At 40.3% G+C, this 18433-nt stretch overlaps 2 protein-coding genes across 5 annotated transcripts in view; both read right to left on the bottom strand.

The window, feature by feature from the left end:
• The window catches only part of ccm2l (CCM2 like scaffold protein), a 10549-nt gene extending 8677 nt beyond the window's left edge, over positions 1-1872 (bottom strand). The window contains exons 1-3 of one of the 3 annotated variants that reach the window (XM_017305690.1): positions 1618-1872; positions 490-657; positions 324-407 (exon numbers count right to left, since the gene is read on the bottom strand). In XM_017305690.1, coding sequence (XP_017161179.1) covers positions 324-407; positions 490-657; positions 1618-1647 — 282 coding nt within the window. In that variant the 5' untranslated portion in view covers positions 1648-1872. The remainder of the gene's footprint in view (positions 1-323; positions 408-489; positions 658-1617) is intronic. The other 2 variants (XM_008414664.2, XM_008414665.2) reach the window with 2 other exon arrangements.
• Positions 1873-4545: 2673 nt separating this feature from the next.
• Positions 4546-18433, bottom strand: part of xkr7b (XK, Kell blood group complex subunit-related family, member 7b) — a 66041-nt gene continuing 52153 nt past the window's right edge. For both annotated transcript variants that reach the window (XM_008414666.2, XM_008414667.2), the window contains 3 exons: positions 15969-16168; positions 11159-11378; positions 4546-10994 (listed from right to left, as the gene is read on the bottom strand). In XM_008414666.2, the coding sequence (XP_008412888.1) occupies positions 10187-10994; positions 11159-11378; positions 15969-16168 (1228 nt within the window). In that variant the 3' untranslated portion in view covers positions 4546-10186. The remainder of the gene's footprint in view (positions 10995-11158; positions 11379-15968; positions 16169-18433) is intronic.

Here is an 18433-nt window from a genome sequence, read left to right as displayed (position 1 = left end):
ATGGATGGATGGATGGATGGATGAGTGAATGGATGGATGGATGGATGGATGGATGGATGGATGGATGGATGAGTGAATGGATGGATGGATGGATGTGGAAAAAAACCCAAAACATCCCAGTGCAATCTGACCTGAATCTGTAGTAAAGTATCTTCCAAACTGTGGAATAAGATCAGAGCCGTTTTATTCTTATATCACTGCACTMTGCTGGAAAGCTGTAGGAGTTTCTGCAGTTGATCATTAACTGTCGACTAAAGCTTAAGTTAATAAAAAAAAAAAAACCATTTAGGTTAATGAGTTATAGATAAGTAAAAACTACCAACCCTGGCTGTGTCCAGCAGCTGCAGAAGTTCATCCCTGCTTGATGGATTTAATGAAACTGACACCCAGGTCAGGTGACCCAGGAACTAAGAGAAGAGGTCAAACATTAAGCAGGTTCAAGCTTCTTTTTTTACCGTTTCAGTTCTGTTCTTCATCATCGTTTCTTACCTTCACTTCCTTTTCCACGTAATCAAAGATGAGCCGCTCAGGGTGGATGAGGTAATCCGGTGGGTAGAGGGGGACGGTGTGGAGCGGCCGGCGGTAAACGCTGCCGCGGTCTACGGCCCTGCGGCCAGATCTGGACCAGACCAGACGCTTAATGGGTGAAACGAAAGTCTGGGAAGAAAAACAGACAAATCCTCTGATGTTCTGGCGTTAAATATGATGCCATTTTCTGTCAACTGTCACCATATTCTTGATTATGTTATATCACTGAACTATAAAAGTGTAATTGCAATGTACTGGATTATTAATCTGACTTCATGATTTGTACCAGGGTATAAATTACACCTGTTTATCCTAAATTTACATGACATTTGTTGTGATTTGACACCATATCAACGATCTGAACTGAATTAAATAAGAATATTTACCATTGTATCCAGAGAATATTAAATACTCAAATGTCTACATTTACATACAGACCAATTCAGTTAATTAGAATATTATTGAAAAGTTGATCTATTTCAGGTATTTTATCATAAAGTGAAACAGGTTTTATAGATTAATTACAGACTGGTGTTTTCCAGCCTTTATTTCTGTTAATTATGAGGATTTTCCACTTACAAGCAATAAAAACTTAACATTTAAAAATAGAATATTACATCAGACCAGTAAAAAAACATGCTTTATTATACAAAAGGTACTTTTAATCTGAGTCTCATCAGAATGAATATGACTGTAGAGGAAACATTTTTATCATTACTATAAAATGTCTTTAAAAAAGTGTTTTGATGACAAAGAGACAAAATGTAACCAATCTATTCTGTGCATTTAAAAAACTGCACATCATAATTTTGTAAGAAAATAAAAGAGTTCATACTGGCAGATATTAGTTCATAGAGAGTATGAGTGAAAACATGGCTGCTAATATAAAAAAGACATGAATCAATCCAGGAAGTCTTGGACTCAAACTCTCTGTTGTTTCTGTTGCTTTCAGGTTACGCTCTATTATTTTGGGCAATTTTAAGCAAAATCAACAAGTTTCCAACATCAAAACAGTTTCCGTTTGGAAAGAGTAGCCTCAAGATATTAATAAAAAAAAAAAAAAACTTAAAATAAGATAAGTTTATATACCTTCTTTGGTTTCTTTGGTTCGTAGTCCATCGTGGCGGCTCTGTTCTGGGTCAGAAAGTCCGGATCCTTCTTACAGTTTCCTCTCAGATGTTGTGGCTCCTGTCTCTCAGTTGTTCTACCGTTTTCTGCCTCTTTGTTCCTATAAGTCTGAGTTCATTTATTGCGTGTCATATATGCCCTTTTCTGCTTCTACACTGATTGTCTACTCTGCTGAGACCCCTCAACACACACACAAACACTGTGGGCATGAAGAGAGAGCAGGAAGCGAAGGAAGTCCACTTCCTGTCCGAGAGGAAACTCCACCAACGACTGATAACATCCATTCTCTCTTCTCTGATAAAACACACAAATTATACAGCTCAAAATTCCCCTTTTAAATGTGTATTTGTGCAGAGACGAGTGTCATATCCAATTCTCTTTACCATACAGCCTAAGGTGATTTTCAAAGGCCTTTCTCTTTATGGGATTTTAGTTAAAAAAGACTTTACTTTTCATCCCAGGTTGGACGTTATGTCATTACAGCAAACAGATTAATGAACTCAGTGAATGTTGAACACTCCAGGCCTCATTGTAATCAAACCAGCTTTTCCTAAACTCTCTGCTTTTGCTTTCTGTTGCTTCTTACTTACTCTGAAGGAGATTTAGAGATCAGTCTTTTCACTGTTCATGGAAATAGACATGCAATATGTACACGTTTACTGTGCATTACACTGACAGTTTTATTTTTATTTTTTTTACCAGACATAACAAGTAGGTCATATACATTTCTATAAATTTATATGGAGTGGAAGAAATCTACTTCCACTCCATGCAGGTCTTCCAACACGGAGCTTGCATGTTCTCCCTGTGCATTCATGGGTTCTCTCCAGGTACTCCATCGACCTTCCACAATCACAACTGATAACTTAAAACTACAGCAGATAACTGGGCCAGGAGGGGTGGGGGTCTTAGAGCTGCCAATCATCCTCATGCACTTGTTGCTAAATGTATTAATAGCAGAGAAACAACTCACCATTACAGAAAAACTGTTTATCTGTTGTCTTCAGTGCCTATGCTAACTATCTTTAGCAATCATGACGGGATGTACCAGCTTCCCTCCAATCCTCTTTGGAAGAGCGATAAGCAGCTCCACACAGAGGGTGATTGACAACACTAAGACCCTCCTCCTGGCTCTGGATAGCATTGGGAAGAGGCAGAGGAGCTGGTTTATGCACAGATTATATTTTGTCTCATATCATACTGTCACGACATCTTGATAGTTTCAACAAATATGTAAAAATTATATTTTTATAAAAATTACACACTGCAGCATATGTGGCTTTGATGCCTTTTCAAATTTTCCTTTTCAAAGAACAAATATATAAAAAATAAAAGTAGCTTTTTCTGTTTATAGTGTAACGAAAGACTGTTGTAGAATTTGTTTTAAAGCCTTTTGTATTTATCTACTATGGGTGCAAACAGCTGCCTTGGGGTGAAACACTTAGAACAAGAAGATGAACAGAGCTGCACCCAGTACTGCGCTTTTGATAGCTGGTGGCTGTTGGGATGATTTCAGGCTCCTAACACTCGCTCTCATTATTTCAGTGAAAATGCTGCACAAATACATTGTGAAGCCACTAGTGATGCATTTTTAAACAATTTGCTACCTGCAGCCAAACAGGAGATGATGCAGATTACAGAAATACCTGCCTAACTATCTGTGTACAGCATTTTTTAAATCCCTACAGGGTACAATTATTCTACTCGTATTACTACACAATACAAAAGCATTTATAAGTAGCGGTTTCTGCAGCACCTGAAATAGCAGAGAGCTGAAGTTTGACGTAACTTTCTTCAGATTCGCACCTTATGGAAACCATGAATCTGTGATTTCAGTAAACGCGTTTGGCCACAAGAGGGCAGCACTGTGATGAAGGTTAACTTATGGGCCATAACGTAGAGAAAACGAAAAGAGGGGAAATTCTGCTGATGGAGTCTCACACTAACAGCCTCAGCATCCTTCTGCACCTAATGTCAAGGCAACCACTGCTAGTATCTGCTGAGCTAATAGCTTAATGATCATCTGGTTACCTAGGCAACTAGAATCTGAGATAGGACATTTATCTTTTGAGCGTTTTTCACTTGTTTCTTTGAATAGAGAAAATATCCAGAGTGCTTCTTCAGACTGAACTTTGCAAAGAGTCGATGTTTCATCACTGGATATCAGGACGTCTTTACAGTCACTGTGTCTCTAATATGACATGCCATTCTAACTGCATTTATGTAAAAGTGCAACTGAAAGCATAACTCCGCCCCAGAAAAATATTGAAAAATTCAGCTAAAGTGGGCGGAGTGAAGAGATACCAAGGGGCGTGGCCAATTGGGGCTTAAGCAGGGTTGCACTATTGACAACTTAATAACTTCGTCTATATATTTAGCAACTTTTGTTTTTTTGGGGGGTCTTTACTGGTGATAGTAGTGTGAAAACCTGAGTTGCAAATTTTGAAGAATAAAACAAATTTACACAAAAACGTCCCAGTTTGCACAGAAACATAAAGATATCAGCACAAAGAACCAATTTATACATTTTACCATGACTTAACTTCTTCTAATAGATAAAACCTGCTCTGAATTTTTTTATTTTTTTACCAGACATAACAAGTAGGTCATATACATTTCTATAAATTTATAACAAATCCCTGAAGAATGAACTTTTGGTTTTATCATCAACTTTGATGCATGTGATGCCTGATTCTTCTGAGATCTGCACTATAAGAAGTTCTCCACAAACACAAAAATTATGCGGATTTTTCCTAAACAATAAAAGATCCATATTTAGAAGGAAAAACTACACCTTTAATGCACCTTTAATTTGTGAAAAAAGTAGAAGTTAAATAATCCACCGACTTCCAGCTGTCATGCATCAATGAAGACACAAACGCAGGCCTGTTGAGTTTATTCTGATGGCTGTTCAGCCATGTTTACTACAGTATTTTTCCCACCTACAGTAATCAGCACAGCTTGTTGAGTTCTTTGTTTTTCTTCTTTTTTTTTTAACATCGTCATAGATAATTTTCACCACAGGTTTATTTTTCTGCTTGCTCACTCAAAGGATGTTTAAGCGGCATTATCAAAAACAAAGTAGAAGAGGAAACTGAGAGCACATCCTTACAGTACACACATACTTTACATACACAACATACTTACATACCAAAGCACACATACTTGAACACGCACATCCTAGAATAGTATCACTCTGATATTTACAGAAATATAGAATGAGTAAAAAAAACAAACTATTTTCATATTTTACATCTTAATAAAAGAGTCATACCAAAGACATGGCCACCGAGTGAGTAAACAATAGATAAATAGATATAAAACAAATACAAAAATAAATCAACATAAACTCCTTGCATTAATTAACAAAAGATGATTCGAGCTTTTGGACTCGATAACATTTAAACATGTTCTTGTTCAAGTCAATATATAATCAGCACATTACTATCAACTGTTATCTTAGCTTAACGACAGAAAAACTGCTGCATGACCCAATCAGAGAAAGCAAAGTGTACCTTGGCCTGTGACTGGGTGGTTTGTGTATGCACCAGGCAGCCGTACATTAGCCTGTCAGGTCATGATCATTTGTAACAAAAAGTCATTGTTTTCAGCACCATTAACAGCTCTGTGTATGTCACCAGTGGACTGACCCAGTCCCTGGGTTCAGGTAGGACACGGTCTGCATCATCAAACTGCTGCTGTTTGCTTTGATTTGCCTTCCTGAATGATCTGGACAGTGGTTGATGCCCTTCCCACTTATTGGTACAGATGTGTCAAAAGTCTTAAGATACATATTTTATTCTACCAAAGTGAGGGGATAAATAAACACCAAAGTAAAAAAAAGATGTTATTTCCTATATCATGATGGCCACACTTAAAATCTCTGTAAAATAATACTTTTGAAGTTGACCAATGTGTCTTATAGGCTTTAATGACCAACAAAACAAAAAATACCTTCCAGAAAAAAAAAATCCCCTCAATCTAAAGGTTTTACCACTGGCCCTTCAACAAACATGTCTCCCCACACAGTAAGGAGGGAGTAAAGGACAAATATGCATTTCCAATGTGCCAAAGAGTGGCAGAGAGGCTCATCAAGTCTTTATCACCATTAGACACTGCCAGGAAAAAGTCCCACCACCACAAATGTAATTATGTGGAGTTTACTCATCCCTACTCGGATATAAACTATTATGATATTGAGCTTTTCAGCAACAGTCCAGGTATATCAGGTGTAAAACAAGAAAACCTTCCTGTGTTCATTGTTAATTATGGCGATTGACCTGTAATGCTGTGAGCCAGTTTCTCTTCCAAATATCTTGGAATATTGCAGGATTGAGTGGCATGTCGACCACTTGGATACTGATGCAGAAGGCAAATCAATATAAGGGTTCTCAAGGTTTAAAATCTTTTTCTATTCGCTCTCAGTCCGCGGATCCAAACCCTGTAAAAAACCCTGCGGGCTGAAGTCTGCATGAAACCGTTAAAGATCCCTCCCTCTGCACGCTCCAACTTTCTGAGACATTAAAGGAGAAGACTTTAAGTGCAAAGACCTGAAGTGAAATTATGCAGCTTCAATGGAAAGTTAAGACTTCTTTACACATCTTTACCAGTGAGCCAGTAAGTGTGGAGGGCATTATGTAAGAGTCAGAGCACCTCTGTCCTACTGGCTTTTAATAATACAGACTGGGTTTTCTTTACGTTCCACCGAACACTCAATGAAGCAATCCTTCAAACACATCAGGAAACAGAAGAGTGTGTTTGCGTCATCAGCAAAACACTCAACGGACGACGACTGAGGACATTATAAAGCAAGAACAGAAGATGCTCTTAGGGTCACAATGTACCGGCATTCGAGTCTTTTTTGACATTTCTCAGAGTTCTTTTTATGCAACAATTGGTTTTGTTCACTCAACGTGGCAGCAACAGAAATCTCCTCCAAATTTATTGTCTTCTAATATATTGAGAATCTTCATAGCTGTATTATGGTGTTCATTGGTACCTGCATCAAGGAGCTATGGACTGGGATCTTCCTCAAACACTGAGATCTTCTGCATTCTTACTGAGCCTCAACATCTTGATGTTACAGCAACAAAGCTGAAAAACCCCATTTAACTGATTGCATGCACAAGGATAGTATTTTTTATAAGAAAAAACACCCACCTTTGAGTAAATGTTACCACTTTACATATAATCACCACATTGCTGTAAGTTTTTCTCAAAGAGACAGAAAGAGACCTCCACTTTTTATCAAGTCAGACCAACTTAAAGACGGAAACCTTCAGAAAAAGATTAAGTTTAAGTTCAAAGAGGCTGTTGGGGAGAAATAGTTTGAAGATGAAAGTGAAGCTGTTGCTGACCAGGCAAGATCTCTCATCCTCTAGCAGATAGTGATATTTTAGCCACACCCTGTTAGTGGTGTGGCTAAACTTTGATGTCTGAAGCTGCATCCTAGGTAGAAAAGCTGGAGGACCATCTGTTTTTAGCAATCCAATGGTTTCCAACCAGCTTTTTACTAACTTTGGTTATCAGCTGAAAGACAAATGTGATATGTTGAGGATTCATCTTCATCTTCAACAAGCCTCCAGTTAAACTAACTTAGAAAATGTCTGTTGAAAATATGAATTAAAAAAAATCAAAACGCTGCTGGTTGTTGATTCGTTAAAAACTCAACAATGTATCCCCATCACCTGCAGTTTTGAATTGTCCAAGATGAAAAACGAGAACAGACACATTGATTCAGCCACTTTCCTTCTGTCTTCACTGCTCCCTTCTTTTTCATACACAGATTTAAAAGAAAGAGCAACATCCAATGCTTATTCAATAACTGACATGCTGCCAAAAAATGCCCACATCCAGAAGGATCAGACCTGAACTGTTGATTGTTGCCTCAGTGTATGGAGTCTAAATTGATCAGGCATGGGCCGGTAACCAGTATCACGGCATAGAAGGGTTTTTAGACTACTGAAAAGTTCCTACAGTTTAAAGTCATTTTACTGGGCTGCCACAAAATTCACTGGAATAAGGTAAGTTTGACCAACTGCATGGATGAGCCTGAGTGCTGCCTCTCTCTCTTATTGTTGCTGAGCTGATTGAAAGAAAGGTACTATACTCTTCTCTTGCTTACAAAAATGACAAATTTGGTGGTTTGGAAATATATCCAGTCTTCTCTGTGCTTCCAGTCTTCTCTGCTCTAGAGTCTCCTTCCAGTTGTGCATGCTTGGAAAACATCCAAAGGGGCCTAGGACTTCGGTCAAAGAGTGGAGTCCATCCTGCACTGGGAATAAGCATCTTTGTTGTGCTAAACACGTGGAGACAGCATTGGTTTAGGTATAAAATGACCAGACAGCCCTTCAAAACAGACCAGGCGACTCATACTCCCTCACAAAATACCTCATAGACGTTCTTCAGATGCATGTGGCCCAGACAAGAAATATGTAACTTTCTGAACAATCGCTGAGTTTCTATTTCAGATAAAAGCAATTAAATCAAGTATTTTAAATCAAAGTTGTGAGTATCTCATACCGGCCCATGCCTAATAGTGGCAAAGTAAACTTCTGCCCAAAGTTATGCATTTAAAGGAATGTGTTCTCCAAACAAAACCAACAGTAGATTCTAAAACAAATGGAAATAGTGTCTCCGCATCGCCTGTTGGTTTGTAGTTTGTAGTTTAAAATCCTCTAATTTGGCAGAATATTGACCTTTTTAAAAACCTGACAGTAAAGCTTTAGTTTGGACTGAATTAAGGACCAAAACAATGGAAACCATAAAGATTTGTATCCAAAAGATGTTTTTTTTAAATTGGAAACTACTTTAGCCAGAGCCATTAATCAGTGCTGTTGCACTTTTAGGAACTTTCTCACTTCTACTAAACTTTTTGTTTAACTTCTTGATTCAGTGACCACGTCCACCAACGATGTACACTCCAAGCACCAGCATTGTTTATACAGTTAATGCTCTCCCTGCCTGAAGGGGGAGACAGAACCTTCTTGATCTTAAAACATGATGGTCCTCCAAAGAAACCAAACCCAACAAAATAACTTAGACGGTGGGCGTATCCTTTTTGTTACAAAAGACATCAACTATCGCAACTACCTAGTTTGCAAAAACATATCTGTACTCTTTGTCTTGACGGTTAACTTTAAACAAGTGTTATATTTCTTTTTATTATTTTTGCCCTCAAAATCAAACCCTTAAAAACCAGTTCATAGTATACTGAAATAGATCGTGATATCCTCCTTATCCTACATAATATGATTTTTTTGAAAAAAGTGAACCACTTTGGACAACATTTAGACTCTTACGAGTAAATGAAGCTTCCTTACTCACAAAAGGCATTCATCACCTAACTACAGCTTATTTTAACATCTTATACAGTATTGGACATCTGCATTTATTCAACTGTACATCACAGACCTGTTTCTGGCGATTTACAGCATGCCATATGTCGGTAGCCGTTTGAGAAACTGCTCACGTACATCCACTTATCAGATCCTCGTTCAGCTTTCCAAGCAAGTCTGTTGGGTTGGGGTCGACAGTGCAGCTAGGATGTAAACAGCGAGACTTGTGCTATGGCTGCAGTTGTGGCACAAATGGATGGGTGAATTGGTATCAGTTGTATTGCAGGCCTACGTTTCATGGACCGTCTGAGCTTAGACTGAGTTACGATCCTTCATCAGATGAAAGCCAAGGCCCTGCAGGGGAATTCGAGCAGCTTTTTCCTTTAGATGCCTCTAACAAAATGTTTAAAGAGCGCAATTACCAAAGATTTGTGAGGCACATGCAACCTTTTGGGGACATAACTGGATGGAAAGAACAAAGCGACCCTTGCAACAAATCGACTCGGACTCGTCTGTGTGTATTCTTGCAAGTCATTGTAATTCTCTGAAGCATGCCGAAGTGACTGATTGGTAAGAGGTGTCTGTTTTATCTTGGCTAAACCTGGGATGAATTTGGTTGTAGACAATGACTCAGCATCTGTGAATGCCAAATCAATAGGCTGTAGATTTATGTATTTTGCCCAAACACAAAATGATTGCATGTCCCATGAACACTCTGACAATCTGTTTCTTCAACATGTCTTACATTTCTGTTCTGTCTCTGTGGCCTGAGGCTTCAGTTCATGTAGCAGACTGTTTTTTTTTTTTATTATCTCAAGCTTTATTTCTCTGGTGTCCTTTTACTTGTTGTCCTCACCGTCCAGGTTGAAACAAAATCTAACACTTACTGGTCCCTGGTGTAAGATTAAATTCCTCTTGTTTGAAGTGTTAGAAAATGAGACAATCCTGGCTCAGTATACTCCATTAACTTCCAACAGGTAATTCTTGCTATATATTCTTCAACAGCTTTGGTCCCACATTGAGGTTCACATTTCACAATCGCAGTTTGACAACCTCTTTTCTCAATGAGAGTCGCCAGACACTCTGTCTTCTTTTCATGCTACTCCCGGCACAGATATTCCTGGGTTGAAGACTGATTCCGGGCTGAGCCTTGGACCCAGACTGCACTTTGTAGTTTAACAGCTGCTGTTGGCTTAAACAGTTGTCTCATATTCTAACACCTCTTTGCTGCCCATCAAGCTGCTCCTGTACTGTATCCGTGGACTTATGGCCGAGGTGGTCTCCAGAAGCAGGATGGTCTTGCGGAGGCGGCGGTCGATAAAGTGTGCATCCCAGGCTGGGTATCGCTTTCTTGGGAGGTCAATCCTGATCACAGGACCCTCTTGTGCACGGGATGTGGAGGAGGTCCTGTGAAGCAGAGCGGGAGAAGAGGAAGGGGAGGGGCGTACCTGGAAGACAGGCAGGCAGCTGTCCTTGTCTCTGTCCCGCTCCCCAGGAACCGGATCCCCCAAGTCTTTATCTTTAGTCCTGGGCAAAGTCCGTGGAGGACTGGTAATGACCATATCCGTTTGGGACCCTTGCGATGGAGTAAGGCAAGCGTCAATAACTCCCACCATCCCCCCTGTTCCTACCACACCCTCATCGACGCATCCTCCCCACTGGGAGCCCAGAACAGGCCCGTCCGGGTGCAGCCAGCAGTAGTACACCAACATGAAGAAGGTTCCCAGGGCAAAGCTGCAGGCCACCAGGCACACCACTACCAGGGCGGATGAGTCACTTGTTTGGGGGCCACGGTAGGTATACCAGGCCGCGGTCAGCGCCACATTCTCAGCCAGAGTCACGGCGTAATACAGAGCCATACGGAAGCGACTGGGACCTTCCTTGACGTTGAACCAGCAAAAGATGTAAATGATACCCACAACCATGTTGTAGATGATTTCTTCCCACTTGGACATGCAGAAGTCAGTCTCACCCTGGATAATCCAGAAGGTCATCACACACCTAAAATACATCAACAGAGGTCATGTTACATGTAATCATGTTGTTGTTGTTTTTTTTTACAGGTATGTTCAATATTTCAAATCCCCATCATAAGTACTGATACTCTTAAAGGAAGCATCTTAGTCTGAATGCAAACATTTTGAGTTTTATCAAAGATTACACACCAATGGCTGACGATGAAAATGCCAAAGTAGAGCTGGAAGACAGAGGCAAAAAGGGCGAAAGCCACTGTCCTCGCCCCGATGGTGAAGAAGTGCCACAGCATCTGGGCGATCACAGCCTTGTAGGACATGGGCAGCTTGTCGTCACGAGAGTCTCGGAGGACCTTCTGGTAGGAGGCGATCATCCAGGCCAGTGAAACCAGAGATGCTGAAGCTGAGAGGCCTGGTGAAACAGGAAGTGAGAGGAAAAAATAACTAAGATAGACTACATTTAGAAAACAGAAAAGTACCACTTTAATGTTTTGAATTCTTAAGATCTTGTTAGATTTACGTTGTCAGGACAAAAAAGGGAAAAAGACTGGATGCAGTAAAGACCTTGTGTCTCAGACACCTTTTGACTGTTCAAGTGTAGTTCTGTTTACCAAATTTCAACCAAATAGAGATCACTCTAACGTATTAGCATCTCGTCACCGTGGCTCTTTAAAAGGCTCATCATAGACACTGCAGCCTGAAGTGACCCAATTCCGATTTTTCTGACGTAATGTGACCTGTATCCGATCTTTTCATGGCAGTGTGAACAGCACAGGTCGGATTCTTATTCGAATGTGACCCATATCCGATACGTATCCGACTCAAATGCGACTTAACGTCCAGGCCGTATTTATCCGAACTGAACGCCACTAATTCTCAATAAATCACACTATTCCACGTCCTGATACGCGCAAGCGGGAAGAAAAACAACAACCATGACGGACTATAATGAGGATTAAGTTGTTAATTTGCTGCTCCGGCCGGACAACAACTTCAAACATATAAGCTAAGCTCCACCGTTAGCCTCCATGTTTACTTCCGCAAACACTGAGCTCTTCTTCTTCTTTTTATGGTGGTTGGCAGAACACTGAGAACGCTGACGCTATTGCGCCCTCTACTGCGCATGCGGGACACTTTCAAGTCGTTTGCCCGTTCAGACTGCAGAACACATACAGGTCGCATTTACTGGAAGTATGAACCCAGCAAAAAAATCGGAGTTGGGTCACTTCAGGCTGCAGTGTGAACGCACCCTTAGTGTTTCTTCTTCCAGCAGTTTTATTTTGTGCAGTCAGTTGGACCTTAACCATCTTGTGTAAGAGAAAAAGTATGATTTGGACCAAAAACAACAACCACAACCCAGGAAAGGTCAAACAAGTTTTATAGAAAAATGTCAGAATGGAACGGTTTTTTCAGTGGATTTAGTTTGTTTGACTCAATGCAAACCACACCAGCTGAAACTGTAACAAACGTTACATCTGTGGTCCCCAACAGAACAGATTCTACCAGGAGGCAGAAATCAGGTCAGACACATGACCACAGACATGGACATGAGTGTTCAAAGCAGGAGTTAATGTCGGCAGTGGGACAGGTGACATCAATCAGCAATCAGCAGACAGCAGAGGTGGGAGGGGGTGAGTACATGAGAGCTGACAGGAACAGTGAGGATCATGACAGTTTGCAGTGAGCTGAAGAATCACCAGCTTGCAAATTAAACTTTGTGGCCCACCATGAGCTGCACGGAGGAACAGTTCAACACATTAAACATTCATGTGTGTTAATCAAGTTAGCTTGTCTGACATTAGCCACGGATCACACTGAGATGGCAGCGAATTAAAGCAGAGGCACCTCAACTTTGCATTTTAATGTTATTTTTGATCAATGTTGCTTTAAATGATTTTCTCTAATTGAATACATTTTTTCTGGGTATTTTTTAGGCAGCCACTTCTCTGAAGGTTTTTACTCGAATGTAAATTTTTTTTTTCTTCAAATAAGTTTATGAGAACATCTTAAAACTTTAAAAGTTTGAAATGACGTTTTTGTTGCTGTTCAAACCATTAATCTGACCAAAAGGTTGGATCAATATGTTGTTAATAAATGTGTTACAGATCAAGTTTGCAGGATGCTCTCTATTCAAAACCAGCAGCTAGATGTGTGTTTTAGTATAAATTTGCTAATCAATTGATGCACAATTTTGTTTTGCAAATTAAAATATTTTTTAAAGCAATAATTAACTTATTTGTTTCAACTTGTTTCTCAGTTTGTTTCCAATCTTTTCATTTGCTAACCTGATTATTAACTAACCTATAATGTGTTTATCTGATTGCCAGTGCATTTATTGGCCAACCCTATTTTACTCCTGTGTTTTGCTTGCTGATGTTGCACAAGGTTTAATTTGCTAATCCATGTTTTAATTTATATTTATTATTAACTGGAAATAAAATCCACAGAAGGCGAAAAAAATAATTCAGAATTTAATGAACAATAAATTTAAACAAGATGAAAATATCCTTAATTTAACATTGCAGTTGAATCCCACTCTCGGTTTGTACACGCTGTCCCTTTGTGCCGTTTAATTCTCTTTTGTAACTGGGGTCATTTATTTTCATATTTTTTTATCGTCATTATTGTTTTTCGGTTACAGCGAGTGATGCTGRCCTCCATTTCGGCGGGACCGCGGTTGTTTCGGGTTTCCTCCGCTGACAGTAGGACAGTGGAGCTGCATGCAGTAACGTTCTCAGAGGGACCCGAGTGACTGTCAGAGCACATTTACTGCCTTTTCTGGAGAAACACAGAGCTGGGCTGATTTACTCCACTGTCAGCCAGGCATGTCACTATCCATGCAAAGCTGTTATGGTCAGTGGGCACAAGGTTTATCTTCAGGGTGTGGAGATCTCTGCCATTTMAGATGCYCTGATTTAAGATATACACTTCATGGAGGATACAGTTTTCTGWTTTTACTAACATCTTTAATGTGATTAGATGTAATTTTTTTGCATAATTCCAGATCGTTATGATTGTAAGTGGAAAACAGTTATATATTTGATATAATTTACCTGTACTGTAATAACTTTAGCTGTTGTATTTATGACTGTGTTTTATTCTCTGCATGTTTTATCTTGTTCCTACGTGTTTCTTGTTTAAAATAACATAATCAGGGAAAAAAGAGAGAAAATAAGAGGAGAGGAAACAGAAATGCTGCAGAGTATTCACCCACTTCAAAATAAGAGCATGAATATTAACAMCTAMCTACTTRAATATTTCTTAGCAGCCGATAACCAAATCTTCAACGCTGATGTCGAAGTTTACAAAACAGCCAATTACATAACTTATCTGTAAAACTACATTCAGGGGAAGATAAAGRTTTTCAAGGTTTAGAAAAAACACTAAAGTCCAAAATAAAAAAATTGCTCAGCTAAACTGAAACAGAGCAGAATGTAGTCAACACCTGTTCTACCCTGATGACCTTAAACACCACAGAAAATCTGATGCAAAATGACCGGAAACAGGAACTGAGCCGAGCCGGGTCGAGCCGGGTCGGGTTGGGCCGGGCGGTCGAGCCAGATTGGGCCGCTGCACATTTGTTTGGAGCAAATGCTTCCTTACACAGCAGACAGCAAAACAGTAAATGGCCTGAACTTGTGCAGCACCTTATCAAGCCCAGAGGACTCCAAAGCACTTCACACTACATTCAGTCAGAGAGTCACATGCTGACGGTGGCAGGCTACATTGTAGCCACAGCTGCCCTGGGGCAGAATGACAGATAGCCCCTCTTCTCTCCTGTCTTACGGAAATGTGAAGTATTCGTCTTTAACACTTGTTCAGGCACACGTGTGTGTGTGTGTGTGTGTGTGTGTGTGTGTGTGTGTGTGTGTGTGCGTGCGTGCGTGTGTGTGTGTGTGTGTGTTCGTGTCTGTGTGTGTGTTTGTAGGTTTTATGTGTCCTTCCTGTGTTTCCAGGGCTCGTCCTCTGCTGCCGCCGCCAGGTGTGTGTGTGTGTGTGTGTGAAGCTGGAGAAAGGAGCATTGTTTTGTTTTATTCATCAAAGAACAATCTGCTTCTTGTAAGAGTGGCATAAATAAAGCATAGACTCTCCCACCGATATCTGCCTTCAGGACTCACACACAGATATTTGTGTTTCTACCTGTTTTATTGACATCCATGCCTCACCCAACACATTACCAGTCTGCTGCTAACACTAACCTTAACCAAAACGTTGGAAAAGAGATTCCATGCATCTGCARGAGTTTTTCTGTTGTTTAGCCGGTTTGTTCACATGGATCGAAGCATTTTGGGAAACAATTCCAGGGTYAAACATGATTCAAACAGTAGTTTCATGTTTGTGTGTTTTAGTCCTTGTAATATGTTAATTTGTTTAGTTTTATACTTTTATCTYTGTGTGAATCCACATGCCTTTCACTTTGCCGCTGTTACACCTGGAAGTACATTTACCTTTTTGCTGTTTCAGAAGGTCCCCAGATATCATTCACAAAATCAAACAAMATAGACATTTATTCATTGTGCAAAGTTTGTGTTGGTTTATGCTGCTAAAATATTTTAGCAGAGTTCATTGACTCTAAAATGTTGAGGTGTTGGTTGACCTTTGATGACCTCTGGGGGTGGCAACTTAACTCAGGCTTCTTGCTGGTTTTACTCATATCTACTAATTAAAAACCATTCTGCTGTTTTACCTTATAAATGGCTACTCTATCATATTATTACCTTAGAAGGCAATAGATTATAGACTCTTACATATAGACTATGGGCAGCGTAAAATACTGAGCATTTTCACATTTGACTGGAATCAGGTGTGAAAAGYAGCCAGATAGGATTCTTGGAGAAACTGTACAGGGCTGAAAAACTGTTAAAAAATTATAACAGTAAAGTCAAAAGAGATTTAAACCAAATCAGAGTTTCCAAAACTAGATATTTATAGAATCTTTGCTCTAAATAAAAAATCTTTCCATGAAACATTGAGTGTGAAGGCGACGTGGCGTCTCTCTGACCTTGCAGCGGCAGCACGCCGTTCCCATGGATCATGATGCTCAGCTGCAGGACGAGCTGCGGCGCAGACTTCAGGAAGGCCTCCAGCAGGCGCAGCATGGTGATGTCTGCGCTCTCGAACATCAGCCTCCAGTGGAAGTGACGGCGGGGCCCGCTCCTGTGCCACCGGCTCTGGGCGCCCAGGTAGAGGGCGTGGACATACCTGAAGACGACAGACACAGGTTTGAAATGGTTAGAAATAAAAGGTTGGYCAATCCTTCCAAATGCAGTTTGGTTAGTCAAAAATGGAAAACATGCAACACATTCCAACAAAAAGCTATTATGGTAGAACTGATGTCRCTTTGCAACACACTTTTTCCTACTTATGACACATTAAACACTTTCTGGCGTTGGTGAAACCCAGATATTAAATGTTTTAGGTGATGATTTTGTCACTTCTTAAAGTTTTCAACAGTTTGACACTGTTGTAACTYTGTTTCAAATTTGTTGACAAATKTTATTCATGRGACAAGTCAGGACTGGTTGCAGACGACTCCCAGCAGCGATACTCTTCTCTTCCTCTTCCGTGACTTTGTAATGTGCTCAGATATTTCTGCTTCCAGGGTGCCATCAGGTAAGTGTAGATAAAATTAGCTTTGCCAAAGCCACAGTTCATTACGAAGCTGCAAAGCGTTGCTGAGAAAACTCAGTGCTTTCTAGAAATACAGGAGCAAAATAAAAYRTGGACAGCAGAAACAGGGCTGCCCAAAATGTGGCCCAGGGGCTGTTTGTGGTCCTCGGACTGAGTTTGTGYGGCCCTGAACTTCAATTTAAAGATGACACAAATATGGCTGGTAGTTGCTGATGCAGACTCTTAATTTGTAATTTTCTTACAGTGGAAAATGTAAAACACAAAGTGTTTGTCTTTATGTAACTAATCTTTAACAAAAGAGACTTTTATGGAGGACCAAAACTGACATCATAAAAAATAAAAGCACATATATTTTGTTTTTCCTTGTCCTTAAACATGCGTTATACAACATAAAAATTATGTCAACATGAAATTGGTGCTTGAGAGTTGATGGTTTTCAAGGGCAGATACAGTTTAAGTTGAARTTAGCGAGTTAGCATTAGCCTCTGCTAAATACCGTGTTGGTGTAGAGTTTTAGCATCAGTAGAACTAGTGTTTATGATTAGTGCTTAAGGGTGCRTTCACACTGCAGCCTGAAGTGACTCAATTCCGATTTGTTTTGCCGGGGCCGTTCACWCTGCCAGTAAMTGCGACCTGYATGTGTTCTGCAGTSTRAACGGGCAAAYGACCTGAAAGTGTCCCGCATGCGCAGTAGAGGGCGCAATAGCGTCAGCGTTCTCAGTGTTCTACCAACCGCCATGAGAAGAAGAAGAAGAGCTCAGWGTTTGCGGAAGTAAACATGGAGGCTAACGGTGGAGCTTAGCTTACATATTGGAAGTTGTTGTCCAACCGGAGCAGCAAATTAACAACTTAATCCTCATATAGTCCGTCATGGTTCTTGTTTTTCTTCCCGTTTGCGCGTATCAGGAGCAGAATAGTGAGATTTGTTGAGAATCAGTGACGTTCAGTTCGGATGAATGCGACCTGAACGTTAAGTCGCATTTGAATCGGATACGTATCGGATATGGGGAAAAAGAATCCGACCTGTGCTGCTCACACTGCTATGAAAAGATCAGATACAGGTCGCATTACGTTAAAAAAAAAAAAATCGGAATTGGGTCACTTTAGGCTGCAGTGTGAATAGTGTTAGCACAACTAGCTAACCCACCCCGTTTGACAGCATAAAAATAAAACAAAACATAAAAGAAAAACATAGATGACATAAGACTAAACAAACAGAACGATGCTAATCCCGTGTCCTGCAGAAACACAAATAGAAATGTAACACAYCAAGCTGATACTGACAGGTTTAAAAAATGACAAACATTGGCAGATACAAACATTCAGGCCAAAATATGTGCAGGCATGCATATGTTTGGATCATCTCCATCATCGTGACATGTAACTGCCTGACGGGGGGGAAAGGAGCGTAAAGCAGGAGGAGAGACGAGTTGAGGAGAGTTAAAACTGCTGGAAAACACGATGACGGGAACATCCTGCACTTCTGCATCTGCAAGCAGGTTTTAAATGGAGGAGTAAAAATAACCGGTCAGTTTGTGCTCCACCACAGATACAAACACTGTCACCCACACTCAGCTGCAAATGTGACAAAKTCTCCATCCTGCACCACGCTGATATGCCCACAGGCACATATAGACTTGGTCAACTGACTGAAACTTACAGCGTCTCATGTTCATATAACGTATAGAAACACAGAAACACTCGGAGTGACAGACAAGCAGGACGGCCAACAAGGCAGCCGGGAATCTGTGGCTCTGCAAATAATCTGCTGCCCAAGCAGGGTTGACTCTCCTCTGCTCCATTCAGTCGCCATGTTCCTCCGTCCACTCAGCTCTT

This window comes from Poecilia reticulata, linkage group LG7 (assembly GCF_000633615.1).
Source record: "Poecilia reticulata strain Guanapo linkage group LG7, Guppy_female_1.0+MT, whole genome shotgun sequence".
In the NCBI taxonomy this organism is placed as follows: Eukaryota; Metazoa; Chordata; class Actinopteri; order Cyprinodontiformes; family Poeciliidae; genus Poecilia; species Poecilia reticulata.
The sequence above is the reverse complement of the archived record's forward strand: the minus strand, read 5'-3'. Positions and strand labels throughout refer to the sequence as shown.